The sequence below is a fragment of the Trachemys scripta genome, chromosome 14 (genome assembly GCF_013100865.1).
Source record: "Trachemys scripta elegans isolate TJP31775 chromosome 14, CAS_Tse_1.0, whole genome shotgun sequence".
Classification (NCBI taxonomy): domain Eukaryota; kingdom Metazoa; phylum Chordata; order Testudines; family Emydidae; genus Trachemys; species Trachemys scripta.
In genome coordinates this window covers 21,397,504-21,410,763 of record NC_048311.1, presented here as the reverse complement: position 1 = coordinate 21,410,763, position 13,260 = coordinate 21,397,504, and the positions used below count along the sequence as shown (strand labels likewise).

Here is a 13,260-nt window from a genome sequence, read left to right as displayed (position 1 = left end):
AATACCCCATCGATGGAGAATTAGATGGCAGTCACCTCGGGAGATTGCTGGTCTCTATCTTTCTCTTGCTCGTGAAAAATGACTATGGAAGCATATTTACACCAGAGATTGCAAGCTTGCTGCTGGCTCCAGTCCTGGCTGTGTGTGCCAGGGACTGCAATCTTTGCATAGGATGACTTTTTGAAAACACTTTGCCATGTTTGGATTGTTTAATTTAGGAGGGGAGGGAATTGAGTGGTTGGTTTTGGGAGGGGGTGTTGGTTTTTTTTGGCGGGGGGAGGGTAAGTGAACTTAGCGCTCACTGAAATGTGCTTGCTCAGGATTCTGACAGCCCTCTCTTCATCCACATCAAAGGTACAGCTAGGACAGCACCATGCCAACTTCACCACGCTGCCCTTTCAATGTGCTGCAGTCTTGATGTCGAGGGGCTTTAGGGGCCACAGGGGAGGTTCAGTCTCTGGTCCATTCAGTCCTTAGTCTCTCTAAGACCCCCAACGAGGTCAAGCCTTGTGATAGTGTTTTTCGTGGGGTGAACTCTTGTCCATTTGGAGCTGGATTTAAACAAGCAGATGCATTTAACTTAGGCCACTGACCAGCCATTAGGCAGTAATGCCACCACTGGCTCTATTCCTCAGCGCACTGGGGCGATGTCCTCAGTTGGCATCGTAGGCATCGCTCCCCTTACTTCAGTGCCGCTATCCCAGCTTTCACCAGCTGTCGCTCTGGCTCTAGAAGAATATTCAACCTCTGACCCAGCCATGTTGTGTAGACCCTGTGTATCGAAGGAGAATGCCAGCTGTGAAGATTGCTCTTTGTACAGGCAATATGTTCCCTATGAGTTATGACTGTAAAAACCCCCATGCTGTATCCTGAGAGCTGCATGTTAATTACCAGCAATGCTTTGGCAGCAGATGTCTGTGACAAAGTAGCTCTTCTTTACTCTGGGGGGTAGAATTGAGGCCAGTTACACTTTATCCATAAGTATTACTCATGCAGTGTCTAATGGAGGCAGCATTGTTCCGTGGAACTTCATTACTGCCCGGAGTGGGGAAGAAGAGGTTAAAAACCCTCTCAGCCTCTTTGAGCAATCCCATTTCTGCTGCTGGGTTAGCGTTTTAACCAATTTAAATAAGCGAGTCAATAATTACGTGCTTCCTGATAACTTCCTGCCAGTCTGCACAGCAGCAGTCATGGTCCACACGCCAGCCGCTGGGGGCTCTGTGTCTCCATCTTTCTTCTTTAAGCTTTTATAGAGGGTCTGGAGGGAACCTTGTATGAACAATCCGTCTCCTTTTTCGTATATTATATCTTACCATAGATGGTGAAGGATGAAGCTTGGAACGCAGCCCTAAGTAAAGTGCCATCTGGCACTTTAGCTGGAGAGCTGAGATCACGCAGGAGGGACGAGTGTGTCCTCTGTCACGAGGGGGGACAGCAGAGGAGGTTTGGAAGGAGGTCTGAGATGGGGAACTGCAAGGAAGTGAGCCCCACAAAGCCTCTCTTCTTGAAATCTGTAACAGATTGGTCCTTATAAGCGTTGCAACCTGTGGTATGACTGGCTAAGGCTGCTGGGGTGTGGGGATTAGGGTGGTGGGGCTGTTGTGGCGGTTACCTAGGCTGCAAATGGGTGTGTGTAAGTCAGTAGTGGTAACATTGTTAGTGGCTAAACGCTCTGGGCTGTTTTAGCCTCAGTGACAATGAATAGAAACACCATGTTGGGGGAGCCTAAAACCTGCTTAAACCATTCTGACTGGCTCCAGAAGTGTCCTTTCGCTCGCTGAACGCCTGATCCAAAGCCCCCTGAAATCAGTGGAAAGACTCGTCCTGTAGACTTCAATAGTCTTTGGGTCAGGCCCCAGATCAGGGGATGAAATCACATATTTCTGCCTTTGTCGTCAGTGTTAAAACTCAAGTTCCTCTTCCCCTGTTGTTCTCTAAATGTCATTTATAGGGGAGAACCTGATGCAGGCAGGGGCCAGAGCAGGGGCTCTTATGCAGCTCTCACACCTTGGAGCAGGTCCATGGCTCCCGAGCAGGCCAGATGTCACAGAGCTCATCAGGTGTTTCTGCTAGGCCAGCTGGCTGTCAGAGGCTGTTCTTAGCCATGGTGCATTTGTCTCCATCGCTTCCAGCATTCACCTAGGCTGCCGGCATAGCTTGATGAGCTCAGGGACATCTTGCCCAGGCAGTGCTGGCATCAGAATTACTGCTCATTTGACACAGCTATGAAGTGACTGCTTTTTCTACTCTGTTCAAGGAGACTCTTTGCTTCTGTTTCTAAACAACTAATCTTAACAGGGACCATTTTCCTCTCGGAGCCGTCACTTCGTTAACTTCTGCTCTGCTATGGGAATGTTCCATATCCATAGCCTTGCAGCGTCTGTAAAGCATCCAGTTTAGCCTGCCAACTGATGCAAAGCAGTTTACCAAAGAGATCCAGTGGATCTAAATCTCAAGTCTTTATGCTTGTAAATGCCAGATTTCTCCATTTTTAGAGTAAGTTTATTTGTATCCCCTCACCCCTTTCAGTGGGAAGAAAAGGGCTGCTCGGAACTTGTAATGTGCAGTCACCAATGTCAGAGATGCTGGGTGGGAATTACCATGAGAACATGTGAGATGTCCACACTTCTGCCACCAGTCAGAACCAGGAGCCTCAGAGCAAAGATTTGATTTGGGATTGGCTATTGCTTTGGGTCAAGTTTTAGCGGGCTGGGGTTGTGGGATTAATTCTCATATTAAGCAAACATTGCTCAGAATTTGGGGATCCTCCAGGCTCTGAATCAAAAAGGTACAGTAGTTATTCAGGTTAATTCTCAGTAAATGCTAAACATTGTGGGTGCTTTTTCTGCAGATTAGATCTTGAAGGCAACTAAGCAAGTTCCAATGGCAGTTGTGAATGAAACTTGTTTTCTTCAGTGTCCCTTGGCAGGCATGTGCATTCACACTCTCAGCACACAGACATTTACTTACGGAGTGCGTGGTGCTAGTTCTAGGCCCTGAGACCCATTGCTTTATAAAAAGCTGTGAGAGAAGAGCCAAATTCAATAAAAGGTGGTCTGCTCAAGTCCTCAGTGTTCAGAATAAGCAATGACGACGTACGCGTCCTCCAGATCCAATAAAGAGCCTGTTTGGCCAACAAAACCCTCTGACTCTGGCATAAGGCACCTTCTACATGGATTCGATTCTTGATCAATATGTCTGATACCTGGAAACAGTTTCTTGGAGCATCTCAGCTGATTGTCACAAGTGGATGTTGACTGAGGCACTACAGCCACCCAGTTTACATAACCACATTAGTACTTACCTTTCCTTCTTGTGATCTTTCTTTGTAAGTGTAATCTTATCCTAAGTGGCTTGTCTACTTCTCACCTGGCATGCACATTTCAATACAAAGACTGTATTTCTTTTTCAGTTGCTGTGTGTGTTTCTAGCAATAACAGCAAATCCCATCTTGGTCCCTGCAGCAAGAAGGTTCCAAGTCAACAGGCCTGTCTTTCATTTTGAAGTATTAAGAGCTGACAGAGGGAGAGGCTAGGAAGCCACTGACAGCTGGATTTCTGTTTTTGTTTTTTTGTAACCCCCAAACCTTGGCAGTGTTCTAGCCAGAAAAAAAAAGGGGGAGGGGTAGGGAGGAGGCATCCTAACACTTCAAGAACTGCCCAACTATCGAGTTCGCTGGCCTGCAGGGCAGAGCATAATTCAGAGAGACAAGCTGTTTCCTCTTCTGTGCTAGCAAGCTTCTAATTTTCTCTGACTGGAAACATAATCTTCAGTAAAAGCCACAAACACATTGCCATCTAGTTATGTACTGGGTCATGCTGGCTTCAACACAAACAGGACTTTGCAAGGAGAAGAGGCTTTCATTTTCTTGTTAGTGACTGCAACAGGCGTAGGTATATTTTTTTAAAATTTTTCTTTTGTAATGGAAGGGGTTGGAGGAGAGAGATTAGGGAATGACCCCCTCCGAAAACTGAGCCAATCCCTTGGAAGGGCATGGTAAGGATTCCCTTCTCCCACACCCATAGGGGATGTAGAAGCTCTTAGACACAGCACTTCATCTTAGCTGAAAGGCTGACATCTCTTCTTCCTTGTTCAGGTTGAACTGAACGAGCCTCCATTCGTTGTCTGTAGTTGTAAACCACCAGAGTACAATAATCCACTTCAGTTAAAGATTTGCCTGTTCCTTCTGCCTCAGGTTATTTTGCTAAAACTTATTAGCCGGGGTGATCGAGGCCTTAGATATTTCTAAGATAGAAAGCAGGGGAGTTGAACTGGAAAATGCAAGAGCACTTCCTTAGTGTGTAACGAGTAGTGCCGTTTGAATTCCATGAGGGTAGCGGATGCCGTTTTTCTGAACAGACTTAGGCTTTGTTGACTGTCGCACGTAATGAGTCAGGGTTTGTAAAACAGCTCACTTTAGAGAAAGAACTGAGCCTAGAAAATGTTTTTGGCAGATGAGGTGACTTGTGTCCTAAATGCCAGTCTAGGCTCATCTTTTCTTCAGGAAGATGGGAAAACCGATAATGGCAATTATGAAGTTAATTAACTTCTTGGGGAGGAGAAGCTGGATCAGTGTGAACTTGGCAGCTTGTGATGAAGACACAATGATTTGAAAAATCCTTGGAATGAAAATATGGCTGACTTCTCCCATCCCCGAGAGAAACACGACTGCCTACTTATGTAGGTACTTAAATCTTTATTTTGGGGGGTGGGACGGGGTGGCACGGAGCACTTATTTTTAAACACCAAGTTTTGAAAATCTTGGCCTACATGTTCATATTTATCTTCTCCTCTCTTACACACACCTTTCCAATAGGCTGCAAGGCCTTGTATCTGAAACATCTTTGAAAAGGCTGGTCTGTCTTTTCAGCTCTCCAAATCTGAGCTAGTCAGGATGGGCCCAGTCACTGGACTAAAACTGATCTCTTGATCCTCCTTTTCCGGTTAAATGGAAGAGCTTCTGGTTTGGAACTGATGGCCATTATAATTTTTGCTATTTAATGCCATCCACTACTCTCTGCTTCTCATTTAAAGACAATTCAGCATCTAGCACTGTCTGCTCTCAAATCTGCGCAACTTGATTCATCTCAGTCAAAGCCATTGCCTTGTTCTTATTGATCCTTGGAAGCCCAATGTGGTTCATTGATGGGAGTTGGATGGGGAAGGTAATGTAGTGTTTAGACTGCTCTTGAATTCATCTCACACCTCACTCCTTGAAACCAGGCTTTTATGATGAACAATGTTAGAAAAGGGTGGGGGGAAATCCATACCTCCAGGCATGATGATTTGTGTTCATCTCACTCCTAATAAGTTGAGGAGTAGAGTCCTTGAGAGAGAGGGGGAGAGCTTGAAGCTGTTCTCTGAAGTTGATCAATGGGTTTAGTAGATCAAGATTGCTTGGGAGCTGGAGAATTTATAACCGTGCAGAAGTTAGAGGGGAAAACCCCAAAAGGACTTTTTATATTTTTACCCACAACTGTTACAAAATTCAGTTCCCTGCTTCCTCTCCAGGTTCAGTTTACAAGTGTGTCTAGAGATGGACACACCAATCAGGCCCTGCATCCTCTACTTAAGCACCAAAGCTGCAGTTGTGCTCAGAGACAGATACAGACCTCAAACCTTCCCTCTTTGCTACCTAGGGGCCCTTTGTCTGTCCTTGCGTTGGATGAAGGTGCTCTTTTGCCAGTTGGTTCTGGTGTACTCTCATTTGCTGAGGACACCTGTTCCTTAATTATCACCATCCCTCGTCTGTCGTTTTGTTTCAGCTCTTAGTGATGCATGAGCTAATCATCTCTTTTGAAAGGGGATTATGTTAACAGTTTGAGCGTGTGTGTCTAAGAGAGGCTAGTTGGGCATGGGTCTGTAATTTCAGTGGTGGTAGATTTGGCTTCTGCTTCGTTGATGCTAGTCATCGTTCACCTGCATTCTCCACATGTGCATTGGGCTGCATCTGTATACTTGATAATGATATCCCCACCTTTCTGACCCTTGGAGGTTGCATTCTGCATTGGGACTGAATGGCAGTCAGTAGAAAGGAGGCTGCAGTTGGGGTGGGGATGGAGGGAATTCAGGGAGCATAACACAAAAAGGAGATCAAAGGAAAAGGGCAGAGAAAAAAATCTAATTTCTATAACCCTTTTAATTCAATTGTATTAGAATGGAAAAGTCCTTGATATTTCTTTTTGCTGTCTAAGACTTGTCAGTTATATTTGAAATACCTTTTGTGCTTCCTGGGTGATCTCATCCAAAGGATTTTGTTGCATTTCTTAAACCTTAATCCTCACCTACACACCCGTTGGCATTCCTATTTTGCAAACAGGGAAACCAAGGCACAGAGAGGGTAAGTGGTTTGCCCAGGTGTCGCAGCAAATCATTGACTGAGCTGGGAATAAAAACCAAAAGTTCTGACTCCCAGTCCCCTCCCTGGGTTTATTTTGGCCACCTGGCAATATTTGTGTTGTGAAATTATTCCAGTTGCATAACATTTTCTGGAACGGGTTTAGAAAAGTTTCCTGGAGTTGTGCGTGTCTTTAAATAACTTGGGTTCTGTCCCAGCTCTTCTACGGGTTCATTGTGGGACCTTGGATAAGTCATATAGCCTCTTTGTGACTCAGTTTCCCCCATCTGTAAAGTGGAGTGCTACCTTCCTTTGTAAAGTGCTTGGAGATGTATGGATGAAAAGAGCTATATAAATGCTAAGTATTTATTGCTCTGTTCATTTTTAAAAAATCTTACTAGTTGCCAAGCAAATGGACACAGCATGTGCTGGTATCTTCTGGGCCTTTGTCTTGTATCCTACTGCTTGCACATGTTACAGATGAGAGTCTGAGTCAGTCCTTGATTGTCACACTCTCCACCCCCCACAAAAACAAAGGGTGTGCAAAGCTCCCCTCCTGTATCACTCCTTTCCTCCTCCCCTCAACCTTTTCAGTAAAAGCAACCTCTCTTGATACCACATTAGCTTCGCCCAGTGGGTGCTCAGAACTCTTTAACACACAGAATGTCAAGGGCTTGAAAGTGCTTCCTGTTATCTGATTCGGCTAATTAGTCTGTTAGGTAATCGGCATCTCATCCCCTCGCCCCTCCTCAGTGCCACTGAGGTTGGATAAGAGGTCACGGCTCTGTCACCTGTTTAGTCTCTCTTGCACTGGGGAGGAAAAGTAGGGGGAAATGTGATGTCGAAGGAAATGCAAGTCTTCTCAATTAGTCCTGCTTTCTGCCAGGTGACTATGGGTGTGCGATGGGAAGCTGTAAGATATTCAGCAGATCCTGGTACTGCAATGTCCCCCAATTTAGCCTTTAGAGACCCCTCTGCGGTCTGTCTGCTAGCTGTGATTAAAATTGCTGGATGCCTAATAAGGGCCCTTGCTGGTGGTAGCTTTGGTTTCCCCCTTTGCATGGAGAGTTCCTTAATAGCAAAGGCACGGGGGGCCCTTTATCTTCACAGTTTTCAGTTCATGGGTGTGGTTTTCATATGTCACTTTCTGTTGTTAATGCTTCATCGTAAAAGTGAAAATGTAGCACATCAGGGCTTAGTTTTAGCTGGAGCTGGTTCACCTTAGTCACTTGGCAGGTTCCACTGTTTTTCAGGCTAGCACACCTCAAGGCAGGCCCATCAATGTTAATTCAACCAGACTGGTCACAGCTACAGCTATCAAGACCTAAACTGAGCATGTACCCAGACAAAGAGGTTTAATATTTAATGTTCTGTAAAGTTATGCTGATAGCTTGCACTGAAATTTGTCAGTCACAGCGTGCTGTACAGGTGTCAGGAAGCCAGGAGGATCCTGAGCTCTGTTTGCCTGAGGCATATAATCTGACATCGAGCAATTAGTTTGTCCCCTCCTTGTGTCTCAGCCAATCCAGCTTTAAAACTAACTAGTGAAGAAATCTTGGTGTCAAACAGAAGCCGATTTTTGGCCTTATTAGCAAAATTCTGGTTTTTAGCCTGATTCCTGTTTGTTTTTTAATCTTTCCAGGCAGCATTTATTCTACTACTGGGTCCTTTCACCTTTTTTAATGTCCAGAAGACCAAGTATCTGCAGATCATGACATCCCTGATGAGATGGATAGGTGAGTCCATGAACTTCTTCAGTTTTAGCAAGCCTTCACCCCCATCGCTACTGATGGAAACTGAATCACGGGTATTGTATATAGATGTTGGAGTAACTCTGTCATGGCCTGCACATCCTGCCCTCTCAAAGACCTGAGTCAACCACAGAATTTTTTTTTTTTTTTGAGCCAGGGTTACATTCATTTTAGACACAAGTTTTATAAGTGAATACTTGCTAAAATGGTGCTGAGTCCCAAGTCTCTTGCCGTTGGTGCACCATAGGCTGCCTCAGAAACTTCATTACTAACACAAGCTGTTTTCAGTAGGCACTCTGCCTCCTTCCCCAAGCCCCTTGTGTGTCTTTTATAGTATCTCACTAAAAAGTGAAGCTTAAAAAGGATTTTTTTGAAGGGATGCATGAAAATTCTGCTTCTTGTGATCAGAGAACTATCCATGTTGACCGACTGTCCATCTCGCAACTGGAACACCAACAGTTGGATTTTCCAGTGTTAAAGCAGGGGAGGATGGGCATTTTAAAGATGTTTCTCATGGATAAGGCTGTTGGATTTTGTGGCTTGGTGTGGCGGTTCTCCCAATGGACCCTCCTGAACATCAGGTCAATTTCTTCAGGGTCCAGGTCTTGGAAATAAGTGGGATGAACCCATTCCATCAGGACAGAGTTCATTGTGGCAGGAGGTGACTACTTTAGTTTGCTCTTTGGAGCACTGATACATTTAATGGAGAACCCACCCTGAATCTTGTCAGTCATCCAAGGACTTAATTGCCGTGAATCTGGGCCACGTGCATACGTTTCAGGAAGATGTTGCATACTTGCACACTGTGTTTTGCCCAGGCTTGAGTGTTTATCTCCATCCACTCCAGACCCAGATTTGAGAACTGATACCTATCATCAGCCCATGTCAGGAAGGAAAAACCACTTTCCCTAGTTCAGCCTGTGGGATTGGGGGGAGGGATAGCTCAGTGGTTTGAGCATTGGCCTGATAAACCCAGGGTTGTGAGTTTGATCCTTGCGGGGGGCCACTTAGGGATCTGGGGCAAAAATCAATACATGGTCCTGCTAGTGAAGGCAAGGGGCTGAACTCAATGACCCCTTGGGGTCCCTTCCAGTTCTATGAGATAGGTCACCTGTTCAGTATTACCTCTGTATGCAGTAAAGGCCAATTTCGGTTAGCCAAGTTCAAAGGCCTGTGATCCTGATCTGAAACCCCCAGCAGTACTCAAGGGGAGCTGGATGAAAATATCTGAGCTGAGGTTTATCAGTCGTGTTGCTTAGGGAAATGAAGCTCCCATGGTGGATGAGATTAAGCTGCAGAACCTCAAATGTTGAGCCGTTTGAAATAATGAACACTGACCCCATATGGTGTGAAAATCTCGAATGTCAGAGTCTCTCCTTTGTTGCCTGAGCACATGAAAGGTTTGAAAGCCCCATGCTCCCCAGAAGGAGGGGTTATCTCATTAAAGGGGTATTAAAGGTAGCAAAAAAATATAATCCCTTCTCCTCTCACTGGCCCATTTCCAATCACCCAGTCTCCTCTTTTCTTGCAGATGCATCAGTCAAGCCTCCTGTCTCTGAGACAACCTGGCTGGCCTGCCATTGGTCTGTCCGTAGCCATCTGCCTCCAGTATAGGGAGGGTGATCATTAAACCTTGGCCCAAAGTTTCTTTCCTTGACAGACGTAGTGTTTGGAAAGGTGTAGGGGAAATTTATGCTTTAGCCTGTTTTGAGTCCCGTGTCAGGCCATTAGGGGATGTCTGTCCCAGATAATGATGTTTAATAGCCCTGGTGGTACCTCAGTGGCTACTTATTGCAATGGATTCAATGAGTAATAGATTTACTAGAAAAGAAGATTCTTAAAAGGAAAGTGGGTTTATACAGTAAATAAAGAGCAATAGTCCTGCTGCAGGGCTTGGGTTTGGGGTGTTGATTCTGCCGCAGAGCTTGGGGAGGGGATGAATCCACGCACTTGGGTTGGGGTTAGGCTCCTATTGCCGAGCTTGTAGGAGAGGGGGAACTGCAAACAAAGCTTGAGGGAAGGATTAAGCCCCTATGCTTAGTTTGGGCTTCTTGGTGTGCTGATTGTATCCTTCTGATATCCTAAGGCCAGGCACCGCTCCCTCTCTCCAGGATCTGTGACTGCATTTCCTGGCCTGTTCTAGCAGAGGGGTGGTGAAGTTGTTTCTAGAACCTATCCTGAGCACCAGAGCCAAACTCTGCAATTCTACCAGGCTGGCCGATCCACATTGGCTTTTACGCAGTTAAGGGGACACATCTGCTTCTCCTCTTTCAGAAAGTGCCGTCTGCGCTTCACCTCCCCTTTCAGATAGGCTGACCAAGCCAGCCTGTAGTAGTCTCGGCCGAGGTTCTGGTCCGCCGTCAGTCCTGGTCCAGCGGTAGTGTGGGACTGCAAACACACGGTTAGGGGCTCAGGCCCTTAAGCAGGGGCTGAGCCAATAGGTCAGAAAAAGCTCCGGGCCCTCAATCAGGGCGGGGTAGCAACCACGCAGTCTGGAGCTCAGGCCCTCAAGCAGTGGCTGAGCCAATAGTTCGGGAACCCAGGCCCTTAAGCAGGGGCTGAGTCAATGTTTGTAGCAGCCCAGGCCCTAGGGGTCAGGGCAGGACAGCAATCAAATAGGCAGTCAGAAACCCAGGCCCTTAAGCAGGGGCTGAGTCAATATTTGTAGCAGCCCAGGCCCTAGGTCAGGGCGGGGCAACAAGCAAATAGGCAATCAGGTCCCAGCCTCTCTAGGCCAGGGAAAAGGGGGAGTCTGCCACCCAAGGAGTGGGTGGAAGGGGGGACGCAGGCCCTCCCACTCCACTGCGTCCCAGCCCGGGACCCTAGCAGCGGTGGAAACTCGCTGCTGTCAGTAGGGATCCTGGCCGCAACACACTGACATAGACTCTGGCAGTGCTGCAGCCAGACTGGGGTCGGCTGCCCCCGGGCTATTTCCACACTCCCCCTCGTAGGGTACCTGGGCCGTACTAGTGTCCTCGGTGCTCTCCACCAGCATCGGTTCCTCTGGTTAGGTAGCGAAGGGTAGGTTCGGCTCCTCCTCAGGATAGCAGGAAAGGAGCAGGCTCTGCTTCTCCTCGGGGTAGCTGGAAAGGGGCAGGCTTGGCCAGTCCTCCTCAGGGTAACGGGTGAGGGGTAGGCTCGGCTGGCCTGGTGAGTCAGCAGGCCAGTTGCAGCCTGCTGCTGTCTCCCAAGCGGGAGCCCAGCCACAGACATCTGCTCTCTCCGCCAGCTTGTTCTCCACTGAGCTCGGCAGGCGGGTTTTTATACTTCCGGGTCGGCACCGTGACCTCTGAGGAGCGGACGCCAGACCCGGTGGCTCCGCCCACGCTGGTGTTAGGGGAGGTTCGGCCCTCAGCGGGGCTGTGGGGTATCCCACCGCCTCGCTGCACAGCCCCTTTGGACAAGTGCATGAACTTGTGCTTGCGGGGAAGCCAGTCCTCTGCACAGCTGGCCCATCTCTACTCTCTGTCCTTAGCGGTTAATATTGGCCTCCAATGGGTCTGCTGCAGGATGTACACTGTCCCTTTCCCCCATTCCGTGAAAGCCTGTGGATTTCCCAGCCGCAGTGGCTGAATCAGTCTGCACTGCCCCAGGTGTACTGAAGATTAAGATGACAGTAGCGGAAAGGATGACTCTTGGCAGCGGAGAGACAGAGCTGCATGTGAAGGTCGTCTCTGCTTGTGTTTGGAACGGTGTCATCCTTGCCTTTGAAACTTGTTTCCTCTCTTTCTCCTTCTGATCTGAGTGATAATCAAATGTCACTTGCCTCTTCACAGAGCCATACGCTCTCAGAAGCAATATTTTGATTAACAAAGTCTAGAGCGGTCATTTTTCTCCATGAGATGTAAAGACTTCATCTCTCCGTGAAAAATAAGCTACCTCGAGAACGCTAGCACCTGCATCACGAAGAAAAATTGGTCCAGGTCAGAGAATTCAGAGGAACAACCAGGCCTGGGGCTCCGCTTCCTCTGGCTGGGCTGCTGCATCCAGCTGAAGCATACTTTATTTTTTTGATGTTGCGGAAGCTCTTTGTGTGCAGCTGAGGGGGACACATACTGAAGCACCCAGAAGGCCAAGGGGCATGGGGAATCCTTGAAATGATCTGAGGCTTGAAAGTACAAGTGCAATAACATTGGCGATACCAAACGGATGGGAATCTATTGATTGGGCCTGTTGGGGCCCAAAGAACTCATCTGAAAACAAAGACTAGTATGGAGAAGCATTTCCATGTGTTACCTTGATAAGAGCAAGGAGGGCACAAGTACATTTCATCAGGTGGAGTAGACCATGCAATGGCTAAAGACTCGGGTTATATGGAGACCTGAAACCGTGTTAGCACCTCTCAAGAGCCACGTCTTAAACACAGCTTGTTCCAAAGTTGTAAGCGTTGTTTCAGTACCGGGCTTATGAATAGGAATAAAATAATTAACACTTGTTTACCCTCGTCATTTTCAGAAATTCCTCCAGAATTGGCCGAATACCAGTGCTAGCCATGGTGGGAGCAGTAGCATAAACCAAGCTCAGATGTTTTTAGCAGCTTTCTAGTCCTGCTCTGAACAGGTTATGTATCAGTGGTTAAAAATCCCATAGCCCAGTTTATATTACTGTTCTCACTGTTACTAAGGCCAGTGAGTTGCACTGGCTCTAGACCAGCTCTCGGAGAATGTCTGAATGTGTTCCACATAGATGCAGTATCTAATAAACCGAGTAGGAAGCTAGTAGGCTATAAGATGGTTATCTAAAAAATTTCCTAACATAAGGCCTGGTTGTGCTATTGATATGGTTGTGGTATAACATGGTTCTTTTTTGCCAGTATATACAGAAAAATGTGTTTCTGTTCCCTGTCCATGCCATTGGGAAGCTGGAGGAACAGCCAAAAGGGGCCAACTGAAAGAATCCCTCCATGGAACACTACTTAGAGGAAGAACTTACTGCCCTTAGCAACAAAGGGGACTTGCAAAGAGTGGCCCAAGGTTTGAAGGCCAAGACTATAACAGGATTCAAAAAGGAACTAGATAAGTTCAGGGAGGATAGGTCCACCAATGGCTATAGCCAGGATGGACAGGGATGGTGTCCCTAGCCTCTGTTTGCCAGAAGTTGGGAAGGGGTGACGGGATGCATCACTTGATTACCTGTTCTGTTCATTCCCTGGGGCACCTGGCATTGATCACT

The 13,260-nt window shown here is 47.1% G+C and overlaps 1 protein-coding gene across 1 annotated transcript in view; it reads left to right on the top strand.

Moving 5' to 3' along the window:
* TMEM104 (transmembrane protein 104) overlaps positions 1 to 13,260 on the top strand; it is a 67,933-nt gene that overhangs the window by 32,730 nt on the left and 21,943 nt on the right. Inside the window, exon 8 of the mRNA XM_034789963.1 lies at positions 7,980 to 8,073. Coding sequence (XP_034645854.1) covers positions 7,980 to 8,073 — 94 coding nt within the window. The remainder of the gene's footprint in view (positions 1 to 7,979; positions 8,074 to 13,260) is intronic.